This window comes from Lissotriton helveticus, chromosome 12 (assembly GCF_964261635.1).
Source record: "Lissotriton helveticus chromosome 12, aLisHel1.1, whole genome shotgun sequence".
NCBI classification, from domain to species: domain Eukaryota; kingdom Metazoa; phylum Chordata; class Amphibia; order Caudata; family Salamandridae; genus Lissotriton; species Lissotriton helveticus.
The window spans coordinates 394849586-394866277 of record NC_136073.1 but is presented as its reverse complement, the minus strand read 5'-3'; the positions used below and the strand labels follow the sequence as shown (position 1 = coordinate 394866277).

The window sequence follows — 16692 nt, the reverse complement described above, 5'->3', positions numbered from 1 at the left end:
GATTAGCATGCCGCGTGCATGCGCTGAGTACTCCGTACCGTATATTTGACCTCTCCATCTCTTACGGAGCTTCCCAAGTTCTGCTCGGGACATGTGCGTCTCGTAGCAGCGCGACCCCCACCCCGTGTCGCTGCAAGAATGAGAAAACAGAGTAGCGTCGCGCTGGGGTGTACATACCGCGGATATTCCACCACTGTCACCTTAGGGTCTTATAATCTAATAACGTGGAATGTATGGGGGATGGGTGCGATTCAGAAGAGGCACCGTATACACGCCTATCTCCTTCGGCGCAATGTCCATATAGTCTTTCTGCAGGAATCCCATCTAACCGAGTCAGAAACACAAAAAACATGCAAACAATGGCAAGGGCAGATCTACTCTACTAACTATTTGGCATTTGCTAGGGGTACGACCATATAGCTACGCCACGGGGTCCCATTTATCAAATGGGATGCCGAATCGATGACCAAGGAAGAAAAATCCTATTGAAGGGTACGCTAGATGGCTCCTTGGTGATTCTGGGCAGTATCTATGCCCCCAATTTTGATCAGGACCAATTTCTCCACCGATTGAGTGCAGCGTTGGCTGAGTGGGATGGTATCCCATGGGTGTTGGGAGATCATTAGAACGCTGTTTTAGACACAAACATAGGTAGATCCCACCCTCCCTTTCATGGTACAAATGCCCGTAAGCTAGCAGCCATATTCAATATTTGGGCAGATGGCTGGGTGCTTTCTGATGAATGGCGACATCTACACCCTACACATAAAGAGTATTCTTTTTATTCCCCATACAAAGTCCCCATACTAGGATAAATAGGTTCTTCTGCTCCAATTCCATTGTCACCCAGGTCTGCCAGTCCACATATTTGGCAAAAACCTTCTCGGACCACAATCCCCTAGAGTTCACACTTACCTGGGGTAATGTACCAAACCCTTTACCCACCTAGAAACTACACCCAAATTTACTAGAGGATGCTCCATTTAGAACAACACTCTCCACCACCATTACAAATTATCTAGCAGAAAATTGGAACACAGCCTCATCTAACTTAATAGAATGGGATACACTAAAGGTAGTGGTACGGGGGGTGTCAATAGGGCAGATAGTGGGAGCCCGGCAGGAGACACATCAACGCTTGCTCAGAGTTGACCAACAAATGACCACACTAGAACAGGAGACAGTGGCGGACCCGAATAAAAGAGAAGCACTACAGAGTGCCCGTATTTACCACGCTGAAATACTAGAGTCCCTAAGGATAATTGAGCATAGGGCATTCATGCAGCGAAAACACTAAGAAGCAGATAGAACTGGTACATTGTTAGCCCGTCTAGTGCGAGATAGGCCTGACCCGCCAATAATAACCCAAATTCGCAAACCGGATGGAAGTATGTAAGCATGGGCGAATTTTACGAACTCGCGGTCCGCGAATTTGCGAACTCGCGATCCGCAAAATTCGCGAATTCGTGCGAATTTACGAATTTTCTGTTTTTGCCAGTTCGCGAGGGTTTTGTACAAGTTCGGGAACGCGAAATTACTTATGTGGTCGCAACGGTCGCGACCATGTTGTTTCTACGTGTCCAGCCTGTTAGCGACCCTGTGGTTCATCGCGGTCACCCTCCGGTTCATCACTGCCACCCTCTGGTTCTCCAATGCCACCCTCTGGATCATCACTGTCCCCCTCTGGTTTATCACAGCACCCTCTGGTTCATCACTGCCACCCTCTGGTTCATCACTGCCACCCTCTGGTTCATCACTGCCACCCTCTGGTTCATCACTGCCACCCTCTGGTTTGCCACTGCCACCCTCTGGTTCATCACTGCCACCCTCTGGTTCATCACTGCCACCCTCTGGTTGATCACTGCCATCCTCTGGTTCATCCCTGCCACCCTCTGGTTCATCACTGCCACCCTCTCGTTTGCCACTGCCACCCTCTGGATCATCACTGTCCCCCTCTGGTTTATCACAGCACCCTCTGGTTCATCCCTGCCACCCTCTGGTTCATCACTGCCACCCTCTGGTTTGCCACTGCCACCCTCTGGATCATCACTGTCCCCCTCTGGATCATCACTGTCCCCCTCTGGTTCAAGGCTGCCACCCTCTGGTTGATCACTGCCATCCTCTGGTTCATCCCTGCCACCCTCTGGTTCATCACTGCCACCCTCTCGTTTGCCACTGCCACCCTCTGGATCATCACTGTCCCCCTCTGGTTTATCACAGCACCCTCTGGTTCATCCCTGCCACCCTCTGGTTCATCCCTGCCACCCTCTGGTTCATCACTGCCACCCTCTCGTTTGCCACTGCCACCCTCTGGATCATCACTGTCCCCCTCTGGTTTATCACAGCACCCTCTGGTTCATCACTGCCACCCTCTGGTTTGCCACTGCCACCCTCTGGATCATCACTGTCCCCCTCTGGTTCAAGGCTGCCACCCTCTGGTTCATCACTGCCATCCTCTGGTTCATCCCTGCCACCCTCTGGTTCATCACTGCCACCCTCTCGTTTGCCACTGCCACCCTCTGGATCATCACTGTCCCCCTCTGGTTTATCACAGCACCCTCTGGTTCATCACTGCCACCCTCTGGTTCATCCCTGCCACCCTCTGGTTCATCACTGCCACCCTCTTGTTTGCCACTGCCACCCTCTGGATCATCACTGTCCCCCTCTGGTTTATCACAGCACCCTCTGGTTCATCCCTGCCACCCTCTGGTTCATCACTGCCACCCTCTGGTTTGCCACTGCCACCCTCTGGATCATCACTGTCCCCCTCTGGTTCAAGGCTGCCACCCTCTGGTTGATCACTGCCATCCTCTGGTTCATCCCTGCCACCCTCTGGTTCATCACTGCCACCCTCTTGTTTGCCACTGCCACCCTCTGGATCATCACTGTCCCCCTCTGGTTTATCACAGCACCCCCTGGTTCATCACTGCCACCCTCTGGTTCATCCCTGCCACCCTCTGGTTCATCACTGCCACCCTCTCATTTGCCACTGCCACCCTCTGGATCATCACTGTCCCCCTTTGGTTTATCACAGCACCCTCTGGTTCATCCCTGCCACCCTCTGGTTCATCACTGCCACCCTCTGGTTTGCCACTGCCACCCTCTGGATCATCACTGTCCCCCTCTGGTTCAAGGCTGCCACCCTCTGGTTGATCACTGCCATCCTCTGGTTCATCCCTGCCACCCTCTGGTTCATCACTGCCACCCTCTCGTTTGCCACTGCCACCCTCTGGATCATCACTGTCCCCCTCTGGTTTATCACAGCACCCTCTGGTTCATCACTGCCACCCTCTGGTTGATCACTGCCACCCTCTGGTTCATCAATGCCACCCTCTGGTTGATTGCTGCCATCCTCTGGTTCCTCCCTGCCACCCTTTGGTTCATCACTGCCACCCTCTGGTTTGCCACTGCCACCCTCTGGATCAGCACTGTCCCCCTCTGGTTCAAGGCTGCCACCCTCTGGTTCATCACTGCCACCCTCTGGTTTGCCACTGCCATCCTCTTGTTCACCACTGTAGATTATGGGGGGAAAGCAAAGCACACCTTCCCAGCCTCAACTGAGATGATTTAATTTGGGGCTGGTTAATGTGTCACTGAATTTGTGCTTCAAGTCTGGCACCTGCTTCCTTAGCTGTAAGACCTTCCTGTTGCAGTGATTTTTTTTACAGGAGCAATGTGCCATACTTGTAACTATTCTCTGACCCTGCTTTGAGGGTCAGAGCAGGGTCAGAGAATAGTTGAAAGTAGGCAACTGAACTCTGGAGGGGCCCCTCAGGAAGCACTACAGGGAATGGTTACAAATTAGTTTGAACTTTTGCACCTGCTAAGTGCTTTCAGTTTTCCAAATTTTGTTTTTCTTCCATTTCGCGAGATTTGCGGGACACGAAATCGAACTTGCAATCCGCAAATTCGTGCGAATTTGCTGATTTCTCTTTTTTTTGGCATGTTCGGGCGGTTTTTCGTTTTTTTTGCGTGTTCGCGCGGTTTTTTGCTTCTTCGCGGGCCGCTTGCAGCGCACCGACTCCGAGATTGCCCATGAGGTCATGTACGGGCGTGGCCATCTTGTTTGCGTGACGTGTTTCCGTTTCCGGCCGCTCGTTGCGAGTTCGCGTCGTATGCGGCGCGCGATTACGTATTAGTGAGCGTTTTTGCGTGCTCGCGGGGAAAATATCGCGCAAACTTACCCACGCGGTCCTCTATGGGCGCAGCCATCTTGTTTTTCATTCACTGCTATGGTTTTGGGCATGCTACCTCTCTATCCACCTTACATCTTTGAAATCCTATGTTTTTCTGAACTTTTTTTGGTTTTTTTTTTGCTTATTATCTCTCTCTTCAATTTCCTACATCTATATTTTGTGTTTTTTTTACTTTTTGTTACTTTATTACCTACTTTATTTCTTTTGCTCTCTCTCTTATTTTTTTCCACACCTATTCTTCTTTCCTTCTTCTTGTGCCCAGGACCATGGCTAAGGGAGTCAACAAGGGCAAGGGGAAGGGACCAGCCCCACGTACCCGGCTCCCTTGCGGGCGTTGGAGGGGGGAGGAAGTGCAGCCCAAGGAGATCTTTTCTGCGGTGGAGGTGGCCGCCTTGCTGGGTTTTACCAGGTCCACCTCCCTAAGACCGTGGCAGCAGGTGGGCAGATTGCTTCCGGTTACGGCCTCCGGGAGCGTCGCCAGCTGTGGGACACGGTGTGCCGGCGCATGCATAAGGAGTCTGTGGTCCGGCGCACCTACCACCAAGTGACGCACCGGTGGAGTGACATCTTGGACCGGGAGCATGACCTCGTCGACCTGCTTGGTGTGGAGATCCCTGGGCTTGGTAAGTAGCTATTTAATAACTACTTTTTTTCCTTCTGCTCTGTTATATTGCTAATCTATATTTTTTCCTGCAGAGTACGAATGCTGCTGATTAGATTACATTGCAGGTAAATTAATGTTTAAATAGCTTCTGTTATTGCAGGTGCTCGCCTGGTTATTGGCGTTGATACTATGCTTACTTGTTTGCAACTTTTTAGTCATTTGAGAGCATTCGTCGTAATGCTAGAGACAGTAGACTCAAGTCTAGTCCTTCTTTGTACTCCTGCTGCTGCCACTTTGAAGAGATAGTGGTGGATTGATACGTTGAGTATACTATTTATTACTTGTTCTAGGACATTTGTTAGTGGTCTGCAATCATGATGACGGACTGTGTCTGTCACGCGACGTCTCGTGCTGCTGAGTGAGGGCAGTCGTAGTAGAACCTTTTTGTTGTTGATGTAGTTAGTGAATTACATAACTTTCCTATTAGACGGTCTGCGAATCCTGCAATACTGTACTACTATCCTCTTAGTTGACCAGATCAGATGCAATTGATGTTAATTTGTTTCCCCGACATAATTTTAGATTGAGTACAAAGAAATCAAATATTTCCCAAAAAACAATCATCCATGTTGTGTTTCTTTATTTCATGATCACCAGCAGAAACTCCCAGGGGCAAGGCGGCGGCGACAGAGACTCCGGTGGCAGAAGTTGGACAGGAGCAGTCCCTTCCAGGCTCTTCTGCTGGCCCCAGTAAGTTGTCTTATTGTTATCTTAATACTTATACTTCCCTAACTTTTACAGCCCCTATTTATTATAAACTGGTTCCTAATAATTCTATGTTTTACAAAATAGTCTTGGATCTTCTTCTAATGTAGACTACTTTCTACATTCTTATCCTGCCTCTACCATCACTCTCTGTGCTACTACTATTTACAATTATGAGAAGGTCTGTGCAGGTAGCTAAGCTTGCCCATTCGGCAAACGGTGTGAAACAAAACTCTGATACAGCAATAACTCTAGGCACTGAGTGTAGTCCTCTGGGTTGCCCTTGCTGTCTATTCCAGTCTTCTTAATGTAAGTGCTTTGCCAATTCGCAACAACAAAATGTAATTGTTTACACCAACTAAACGGTAGCAGTGTCCTTTTTGATTTGAGAGGAGCACATCCCATACCGCTAGTGTTTCAGGGACTATTCTGCACACAAAGAAGTATGGACAAGATGATAGGTGCAGTTCGTCTTTCGACATACCTCAGTCCGAACAGAAGTTGAACCCCCAATCCCCTGACAGACTATCTAGAATGTCTGACCAATGATTTTTACGACCCAGAAGAACAGAAGAAGAGAGACTACCTCCGAGTCCCGGCCTATCTGAGTCACTGAAACATGACTGCCAAGTGCAGTAGTTCAAACCTTTCCGCTCACTCACTCATAAACAAAAACCACACTGTGTTTGTTAGTTTTAAAGTTTTATTTTCAATTAAGAAATGAAAACACAGTACTGCTGGTGATGAATTACTAGTAGTTGGAGAATTGTCTGGCAGAAGGGCAATGTAATCTTCTTTCTGTAATGAGAAAAATGGTGCCCGTTAAGCAAGCATTCATCAGTTGTCATAAGAACAAGTGTAGCATTTAATGGAATAAGCATATAAAAGGTTAACACCCTCCCCAAAACCGTTATTTTTTTTCAATCCCAGTTATAAAACAAATGTGTTATGTAACATCTTCTTCCGTTACGAGACAAAATAGGGGGTTGTGTATGGCATCTGAAAATATGACATGTTTTTCCTAGACGTCACAACATCTGACGCGGCACAGATGACAACCAGTGCCGGGGCCAGCAGTGCGGAGGGGTCCACTCAGGATGGGGCGGCGCCAACAGGAGGAGCTGGGGGTGAAGACTCAGCGGTGGCGGACGGTGGTAAGTTATTATACTCCTTACTTATTGAAATATTTTTGAATAGCCTCGCAAAGGAGTGTAAGATGTACTGTACAGTAGTACACAGTACACTAGTATAAGTACACTGTACTGTCAAGAACATTTACTAATTTAGAACTACTTTTTGGACTATCACGTAGAAGACAGTCAACCTTGACTGTTAATAGCAGTAGCTGTGGTACTTCTCTGGTAACCAATGGCCCCCTCTATTTCACTTCAACTCAGCTGGCCAATTTTTATTGTGATTTGTGAAGCCAAGTCATATCAGATGAAGTTTAGGGGTGTGAAGAACGAAAAGTTAAAGAAGGGTGAAACGAAGGACGAGCGAGTCTTAATATTTATGACTGTAAAGAATGGTTTTGTTGAATGCAATTCAACATAAGAAGACACTGCTTTCTAAAATATAATGAAAAGGGTGTTAGTTGGTTTTTGAAAAAAAATAATTTTGGTAGATTTGAGACATCAAGAAGAATCATAGATGTACTTTCGAAGCCTGGATGTTATCTTCTTTATCCTCCTCGTCGATAGCAGAGGTGTATGATGGAGTAGAGCAGACGCTGAGTGGAAGAAGTATGGCCAGTGGCAGTGCCACCCCAATAGAAAATTAAGACATTCAGATCCCCACTTGCATGTACTGCTTAAAGTACTGCGAGTCTGCATCATCATGGCCTGTGTCTGTATTTCTTGGGTGAAAGCAGAGTGAGCTGCCATTATGGCGGCGAGCACAAGTTCACGTACCAGTGATTTCTTTTGCAACCCAAAAGCAAAAATTTTTAAAAAAAGGCCTTTTTTGAGTACTCTCTGACTATGTAAGTTGTAGTGAGTCCACCCATAGTGCTGCTAGTGGAATTCCTGAAACTCCCAGTAATGTCACAGGCTTACAAAGACGGCGGAAAGATACATGCCAAAATGTTATACTGTTACAACAGGTATCTGTGCACACGTCGCCTTTTATAGAGTAAATGCTGTAGGTAATCAAACACAACCAATAGACAAACAATGTGGAAGTAGTCTTGATAGAAGTGTTTCTTCAATTCAGATTTTATCCACCACGCCCAGCCAACACGTGTTTAGTCAGGGCTAGTAGCCCGCGACTTCATCAGGGCTCCCGCGGGCAGCGGTTCCTTTTTAAAAAATTTTTTTTTTTTTAAGTTTTTATTGGCTTTTTCATAAAAACAGTTTCTTAGCATAGGAGTGAAGAAAGAAAGATTCAAGACCCCCCCCCCCACCCTCCCCCCACCCCTCACAGCCAATAAAAGCTGGTGGCACAGGTACAAGGATACAACAAAGAGAAACCAAGAAAAAAGAAAAAAAATAGTAACAAAGCAGTGTGCCTAAAAAAAAAAAAGGTGTAATAGCTTCTGATTCCCTTCCTATGTCTCTTGATCCCCCTGCCCTTGTTGATCAATCCACTTGGAGAATGCCCCCCAGACTTCAAGCCCAGTCCTCCTTTTCCTTCTTCCTTTCTTGGCATATACGGCTCTTTCTAGATGATATGTAGCAACTAATCTAGCCAACCATTGTGCGTAGGAAGGAGACTCAGAGTCTAGCCATCCGGAGGACACACAGATCCTCCAAACTGCCATTGCAATAAAAATCAGTCCTTCCTCTTTTACTCTTAAAGTGTCATATTGTGTACCCAGAAGAATAGTTGTAGGATTTAAGAGGATTGGTTGGTTTGTAATTTCCCCAAGTAGGTTCTGTATTTTAAGTAGGGTGGAATCAATGATTGGACAAGTTGCAAATATATGTATAGAGTCCGCCCCTACCTCGGAACAGCGTGGACATAATGTTCCTTTCCCAGAGCCCCACTTGATGATTTTGCTAGGAGTCATATAAAGGAAAAATATAGTTTTAAAATGTTGTGCCTGTAGTTTGGCAGAAATTAGAATTTGTTGAGATAGTCGCAAGGAGTTGAAAAAGACACTTTGAGGGGAGTCAAGTTTGGTATGCCATTTAGTAGCAATAGATTCTAGATTGTCTGGGGATTCCTTATGTAATAGTTGATAAATACTTCCAATACGAGCAGTAGTGTTATTCCGGAGAGTATTCATAAGCTCAACCTCAGCGAATCCGCTGGTTCCTCCCACTTTCCTAGAGAGGTAGTCGTAAATAGCCATGTATTTAAAGAATCTTGACTTTTTACTTTATATCTAGTCTGTAAAGTCGAAAAGGGTTCAATCCCCCTAGCTGTTATGAGGTCCCCTAGTTTAATTATCCCTACTCTGTACCATTCAGACAGGTAGGGTGAGCTAAATATAGCAGGTAAGTTGTTATTGTTGATTATAGGGGAGTAAAAATTAAGTCTACCGATTCCAAGTATTTTCCTGACATGGCGAAAAACTTTATAAGAGTTCATTAACGTCTTAAATTTAACGCGATTGTAATATCCATAAGTTGTTTCGCGGATTAAGCAACTCCAATGTTGTTCCCCTAACAAAGACCGAAAAGGTCAAGGTAGAGATGATTCAGCTCCACAGGTGGATTCCCTTAGTAGGACGGAGCTGTATTGTAGAACTGCCGCCCAATAGTATATGGTGATGTTAGGAAAAGCCCATCCCCCTCTTTCTTTCGGTAACGTGAGGTATTTTAATGCACGCCTAGGCTGAGCATATGCCCAAATAAATTGGGTACAAATTTGTTGAAATTTAAGAAGGTCTTTTTTACTAAACTCAAGGGGTATACAACGAAAAAAATAAAGTAGTTTAGGGAAATAAGTCATTTTGATGTCGTTACACCTGCTGACCAGCGTTAGATGTAAATTATCAATTTATGCCTTTTTTGTCCGGACAGCAAGGGGAGTCAAATTGGCTGTAACTATTTCCTCTAGCCTAGGTGTAACCAATACGCCCAGATATTTGGCCTTTGGCACCACTCTAGCATCAGTCCAGGTGATTCTATTGTTTACTAGAATCTGCGTTTTGTTCTTATTTAGAGCATACCCGGATAATCCCCCAAATTTGTGGGCTTCGCTTTCTAGTGCCCATGTGGAATTGGCAGGGTCTGGAGTGGTAATAGCGAGATCGTCAGCATAGGCCAGGATTTTACAGCTGTTTTGAAAATATACTACTGGAGAGATGTTATGATTTTTCTTGATTTGCTTAATGAGGGGGTCTAGGTAAAGAGCGAACAGTAACGGGGAACAGGGGCAGCCCTGCCTGGTGCCACGTGAGATTTTAAAGGGCACCGTTAGTTGTCCATTTATGGTGACACTAGCAGTTGGGTTGTAATAATGTGCCTGTATCGCCTGCATGAACCTGCCCCCGAACCCAATACTGTCCATTACCCTCCAAAGAAATCGCCATGAGACCCGATCAAATGCCTTTTCGGCGTCGAGTAATATGAGTGACATCGGGTCTCCGGCTACTTGGGCAGCGTCAAACAGAGTAATAACTCTCCTGACGTGTTCGGTGGTCCCCTTCTTGGGTATAAAACCGTGTTGCCATTCTGAGACAAGGGGTTCCACTATTCGGGATATTCTGGAGGCTAATACTTTAGAAAATATTTTGGAGTCATAGTTGATAAGAGTGATCGGTCTATAAGAGCTCATGTCCAGTGGAGATTTATCCTTTTTTGGGAAGATGGAGATTCTAGCACTGGACCAGGAGGCAGGGGGAGAGGCTCCGCTGAAGATAGATGAAATTACCTCTGTGAATATGGCCTTGATTTGATTGGAAAAGATTTTTAAAAATTCAACGGGAATGCCGTCAGGGCCAGAAGCCTTCCCGTCGGGGAGACTATTAAGGGCATCCAGTATTTCTTCCCTTGTGGGGGTAAGGTCCAGAAGCTGGCTATCCTCTAAACTAAGTTGACTTAGTTCGATCTCACTGAGATAGCCAAGGATCTCTCTATCTAGGACGTCGGCCGAGGAGCAGCTTTCTTCCTTATATAATTTGGCATAGAACTCCTGGAACCCATGCCGGATAAGACTAGGATCAGAAACCTCTGTACCTGAAGAGAGTCTGATTGTGTGGATTTCACTGGAGGTGGTTTGTTGTCTCGTCCTGACAGCTAAATAGTGCTCAATGCTGTCACTACACTCATAGATCTTCTCCCTAGCCGCTGTCCACTTTGCCGCAATTTTTTCCCAAAACACCGCCCCTATTTCTGCCCTGGCCAAAACTGCTTCTTGCTGGACTAGCTGGCAATCTAATCCTGCATGGATTGCTTGAGTTAGCTTTATTTCTATGTTTCTTAACTTTTCTTGGAGATCTTTGACTTGGTTTTTTTCCGCTCTATTTTTCTGGACAGAGAACCTGAGGGTCTCGCCTCTAACCCCAGCCTTTAAGGTGTCCCAGACTGTCATTTGGGAAGCAGAACCAATATTTATCTCCAAGAACTCCTGGATCCATCCTCGCATGTGATTAACATAGCTCGAGTCGTACAATAAAGCTTTCTCAAAGCTCCACCTGGAAGCCTCTCTAGATTGCCCAAACTCCTTCATGGTGAAAATAAGAGGGTTATGGTCGGACATAAAGCGGGGTGCAGTGTCTATAGTACAGCTGGTGGCCAATGATGCAGAGACAAAGAAGTAGTCCAGTCTTACCAATACTTGATGCGGGGCCGAGTAAAAGGTATACCCAGGTTGTAAAGGGTTTTTACTCGCCCAGCTATCTATTAATCCATGAGTCTGGATAAGATTGGTAAGGGCTTGAAAAACTTGGGGCTTCCTTCCTTTGTATCTCCATGTTGTGTTGGTGGCCCAGTCGCCAGGTAGGTGTATATTAAAATCCCCACATAGCACTATCGGGGTGGGCCAATGTGCTAGTTCGCTGGATACTTGAATAATGACCCCAGGGTCGTCAGTATTACTCCCATATAATGAGCAAAGGGTAAAAGAAGATTTGTTAGGGAGTTGAATCTGAGTGATGGCCCACCTCCCTAGTGAATCTGATTTGGTATGTGGACAGCTAATGGCGAGTCTTCTATCAGTTAAAATTCCTACTCCCTTTGTTTCAACTTCTTGTGTGGTAGCCCCCACTAGTTTAAACCCTAATGTGTCTAATAGGTGTCTTTGGGACTGTTCTACATGGGTTTCCTGTAAGCATATAATGTTCCCCCCAAGTGCCCGCAAGCCCAGGGCCACCTTTTGTCTCTTTGACACGTCATTCAAACCGCAAACGTTGAGTGAGACAATTCGTAATGGTTCTGACCTAGCCATCTAAAGAGTACACCAATGCCCGTTTAAACTCCATGAGAAAAGAGAAAAATGAAGCAAGTCTAGCCGTAAAGATTCGTGTGTGCAAAATTAGTACCTGTGCGTGCCTCCTGTGACCCTGCCCACCCCTCCCGCGCTTCCCCCCCACCGACCCCCCTCCTTGTGTGAACAATCAGGCCAAGCCTGAATGATGGTAATCAGTCATAAGCCACAGCCACTCACCACGCCAACCACTTAGAAAAAAGAATGCCTGACCGTAGTAGTGTGGACGGCTATTAGACCTGTAATTCGTGCCCTTGTACCTTCGGTGTTCTAGTCATTTACTTGACTTAAATGAGTAGGTGCATAATTTATTTCATATTACAGACTTCCCCATTCCTTTCACCCCCACTCCTTCCTCGACATAGGAAATAAGTTTAAGAGGAAGTAAAAGATGAAAAAGTAAGAAAGAAAGAGAAAAGAAAAAAAAGTGTATCTATCAATAATTCTCCTCCCTTCTGAAAGAAAGGAGATAGTATCAGGGTGGGATCAGAGTAACATCAGAGTATCTAATCAAGACATTACGTCCCCTTATGTCCTTTCTTGAGTTTAATCCCTTCCAAGTATTCTTTGGCTTTGATCTCTGACGTAAAGACCTTGGTAGTGCCATGCAGGATAACCTTCAGCCTAGCTGGGTTCATGAGAAACACCTCCGCGCCTAGTTGTTGTAGAGGAGAGATCAGCTGTTGCAGATGCCATCTGCGCTCGACAGTCTGGTGGCAAAAGTCTGGTTTAGAGAAGAAGGTAATCCCATGAGCCCCTTTTTTTGAGTTGGGGCGAGCCTTGTCATAGATCAGTTGCCTCAAGAGGAAATTACCAAAATATACAATGAAGACCAAGGCTGACCTTCCGTTACATTGCCGTTGTTGTATCGCCTTTTCAGAAAGAAAGGAAATCGGTGGGCTCGCTGTACTTCGCGATCCCAGTTCCAGTCGGAATGCTCTGGGAAAGAGTCTTGCAGGAGTTTGACAATGAACTGCCTGGGGTCCTCCCCCTCCTTTCCTTCTGGAATCCCCAGTAAGCGCAGGTTATTCCGGCGTTGCCGGTTTTCGTGCTCCTCCATTTTTACCATCAGGTCCGAAAGACAAGCGGAGTTTGAGTCAGTTGCCTGTTTAGTTGCCACTGCTTCGGTTTCCAGTTGTTCCGTCCTGGTCTCAATCATGCCCACTCGTTCGCTGATATCTGTGCAAGTTTTATTCAGCTGTCTGAGACCACCCTGTAGTTTTTTTGCTGCGTTCTTGGCTACTAGACTCTCCCCTCTAACTTCTTCCTGGAATTCTTTCATCAAGGTGAGTATGGCGGCAAGAGAGGGCTCCGTCGACTCGTCGCCTTTGGTTTTTAGTATTCTTGGGCTGCGCCATTGTGTTTGTAATTGCGATTGGGTTGGCTCGTCTTCTTCTAGATGATAAGACATCTGTGAGTCCGAATAGTCCCATTTAAGCTGACTTCTCCGTTTAATCTTATTCCTGGATTTTTTAGGGCGGACGACCGTGCCGGTATTATCACGGGAGGCCTCGCTTTCCTCTTCACTAGCACTGTTAGTATTGTCCTCATCTTCTTCCATTTCCCCCTCCCCTGAAGAACTCGGGGTACTGTCTGAGACCGAGTAAAAATCCTCCTGTCCAGTCTCTGGAGTCCAAGGGGCAATAGTGCCAGGCGGAACTTCCAGGCCTCGGATGACTGCTTCCGTCTCTGTGAGGAGATCCCTGGAGTTAAGGTTCTCAGAAGGTGTATTTAGGATGTTTCCAGTATTTCCTTCATCTGCTTCCAGGTGTTCACTCTCAGTAGGAAGTGGAGTTAAGAGAGGATTGGGGGGAGGATTAGGGAACTCAGAAGAGCCGAGTGTAAGATCAGGTTCCTCGGCTGAGGTGCATGGTAAGGGAGAGGGCTCGATTGAACTGAGTTGGTTGGCTGGTAGGCTGTGGGGGGCATCAAAACTGGGGGGGGCTTTACTGGCGTCTAGACCATCAACAGGGATTTGACTGGTGTTGCCGCTAGCACTATCCTGCTGAGAAGAGGCATCAGCTATATTTAGTCTTTGCGTTTCTCTTGTGCTGTTTTTTGCAATAGCAGCCTGGTTCTTAGCCACTAAAAAGATCTTAGCAGGAAGGGGGGGTGTTGGGCCATCGTCTTTACTGTCTTTAACTTCTTGGTTGTGAGCCCCTGCCCCTGCCCCTGTCTGGCCGGTGTTTTTTTTCTCCCCACTGACCTCACTGACCTGTTTAGGCTTGATCTTGATCTTGCCGGTGTCATCTCCTGCAGAGGGATCCTTCCCCGCAATAGGTGTCTTTGCTTTTAGACCCTTTTTTATTCCACGGTGACTCATGCTCTCGGCACTGCTACCCTCGTTAAATCCAGATCTCTCCAGTGTTCGGAGCTGCCCCCAAAGCTCACACAGCGCCGTCAGTACCGCATCCGCCAAGGGCAGAAGGCTCAGATCTTGAAGGGACAGAGCCCGCCGCTCAGCGCAGCGCCTCCCTGTCTGCTTGCTCAAGCGTTCGCTGGACGTCCGTCTCCAAAGTCCGTAATGCACGCAAACCGCGTGTAATAATAAAATCTCCAAATAAGCTGTCAAAAACACCGGCCAGTCCGCCAGGCAATCCTCCTTCCCCAAGCACCTCTCCACTGCCTCGTTAAGTATCCCAGATGACCCGGCAACTCCGAGCAGGACCCGCTGTGTCCTCCGCTGATTCTAAGTTATCTGCACCTGTGATCCCTGCATCACTGATGCATGCGCAGGGCAGGTAGCCGATCCCTCGAGGTCCGGAGGCTGGCGTGGCGGCCGTGAACACAGGCTTACGCTGACTCCATCTTGCGGTTCCAAAGCTATTGCCACAATGGCTAGGTGCTCTCAACCGCTTCCAATTCCGACCCGGCTACCGGGTAGTGTCGAGGTTCTCGCTGATTCGTCTCAGCCGTCTCAGGTTTACAGCGTCTCCGCGTGTAAACTGTAAATGACTTCCGCATTTACACGCGGAGACGCTGGAAAGCAGTACGTCTTCTTAACCTGCCGCTCACACGGATACTCCTATGGTGTGTCGCATCTTTGGTATTAACCATCACACGGACGGCTGAGACGAATCAGTATTTTTCTTTATTTTTTCATAGATGCTACTCCCAAAAAGCTCACCCGTAAGGGGATGGCTGTCCGGGCCAGGGCCCGTAAGCTGGAGGCTATTTGTGTCAAGTATCGACGGTTGTGGGCTCGGGAGCATGAGGAGGAAACTACAACAACAACCTCCACATCCTCCTCCACTGCCCCCAGGTCCACCAGCCACAAGCCTCCAGCCAAACGGAGCCGTGGCCCGACAGCCTCCCGCCGCACAGCAGCAAAAACACCAGCTGCCCCCCCCAGAGCCTGGATGGTACGCCAGCGCCGCCTCCGAAAGCGAGTGGACTACCTGGAGCGCCAGGTCCGGGACCTCCGCAAAGAGCTGCGGGACATGCAGCACCAGCTCTCTAAACTTAAACGGCACCGGAGGAAGTGACTGTCCCTTGTCCCATTTTTAAAGACTGTTGGGGGGGTGGGAATTTGGTTTTTGGGAAAGGGTACTTTTTGATTTTTGGACATTGGTTTGCTTAGGGAGGGGGGTGAGTTGGGGTAATTCTATTTTTGTGACGACAACAACATCCATAATTTATATTTCTCAATAATTATATTTTTCATTCAAAAACACAGTATACGCGCTCATATTATTTTGTGTGGGGGTTGGCGGTGGTTACTGTACGTTTGGTTTTTCAAACTTACCAGCATGAATGAAACATCTTGTCCTAAATGTACCAAAATGTAAGTAACCGAGTTAGTCAATTCAGTAGCCCTACTACTGTACTTTACTAGTAGTACTGTTAGTCTCTGCTCTCCTCCAAACTTAGTCCTAGCCCATTATTCTATATGCTTATCTTACCTGTGATTTGCGAATCACGGTTGGTGAATAAGGTTGGTTGTTGACTTGAATCCTCGACGGATGCAATATCATTGTTGTGCTGGTAGCAGTAGTGGTACACACTGGCAGTCACCATATGAAAAAAAGAGGAAATTAAACATTGAGTGGCCTGAGCGTAGCATTAGAAACAGTACAACAGATAGTACGGTACAGAACAGTGCCCTAAATTGTAGCCTAAGCAGTTCCAATGTAAGGTAAGCATTAAGCATTACATTGTTCACGTCGTGTAGGAGGAGGATGTTCTTATTATCAATCCAGGATGGAGCACATGAACTTCTGGTTGCTTTGACCATATCCTCCCCAGCAAGTGTGTGGAATTCATTGTTGTTGTCAGGCACACATCAATGAAATACCACACAGCCCGGGGGAAGAGGGTTAGGGTTTGAAAATTGGATGGGAATGGGGTTTTTTTGGGGGGAAAGTTGGTAGAGAGGAAAAAAAACACAACATGGTCAGTAAAACAACAAATGAAGATAAACAAATCTTTGGATTTGAAGATATCGATAAACCTTTAAAGGGACATAAAGAAAGTGCACTACTGCATGCGAGAAGTTGTTTGTTGGTAAATGGATGGTTAGCTTACTGAAAAGTAGTACTACTACTTACTGCAAGTTACTAGTAACTACGAAGGAACAAGTTAGCAAACTTGGCAGTACAGGGCTGCAGTCATTATGCAATTTCACTTGCCTCTCTGCCCTCAGACAATAAACACTTAGAACATTAAATTAGTGTTAAACATAGCAAAGACGTATCAAATAGCTGGAGGGATGAATTAGCAGAGATCAAACAAACGCACAGAGTCACACTCGTAGAA

At 46.8% G+C, this 16692-nt stretch overlaps 1 protein-coding gene across 10 annotated transcripts in view; it reads right to left on the bottom strand.

Moving 5' to 3' along the window:
• Positions 1 to 16692, bottom strand: part of LOC144799898 (uncharacterized) — a 390901-nt gene that overhangs the window by 72245 nt on the left and 301964 nt on the right. For 4 of the 10 annotated variants that reach the window (XR_013603897.1, XR_013603898.1, XR_013603899.1 and 1 more), the window contains one exon: positions 6255 to 6363. The exons of the other annotated variants lie outside the window; for them this stretch is intronic. Coding sequence is in view for 1 of the 4 variants with exons in the window: in XM_078671514.1 (XP_078527640.1) it covers positions 6317 to 6363 (47 nt within the window). In the remaining 3 variants the exon portion in view is untranslated. Of the gene's footprint in view, positions 1 to 6254; positions 6364 to 16692 lie in introns of those variants that run through there. 10 annotated transcript variants of the gene reach the window in all.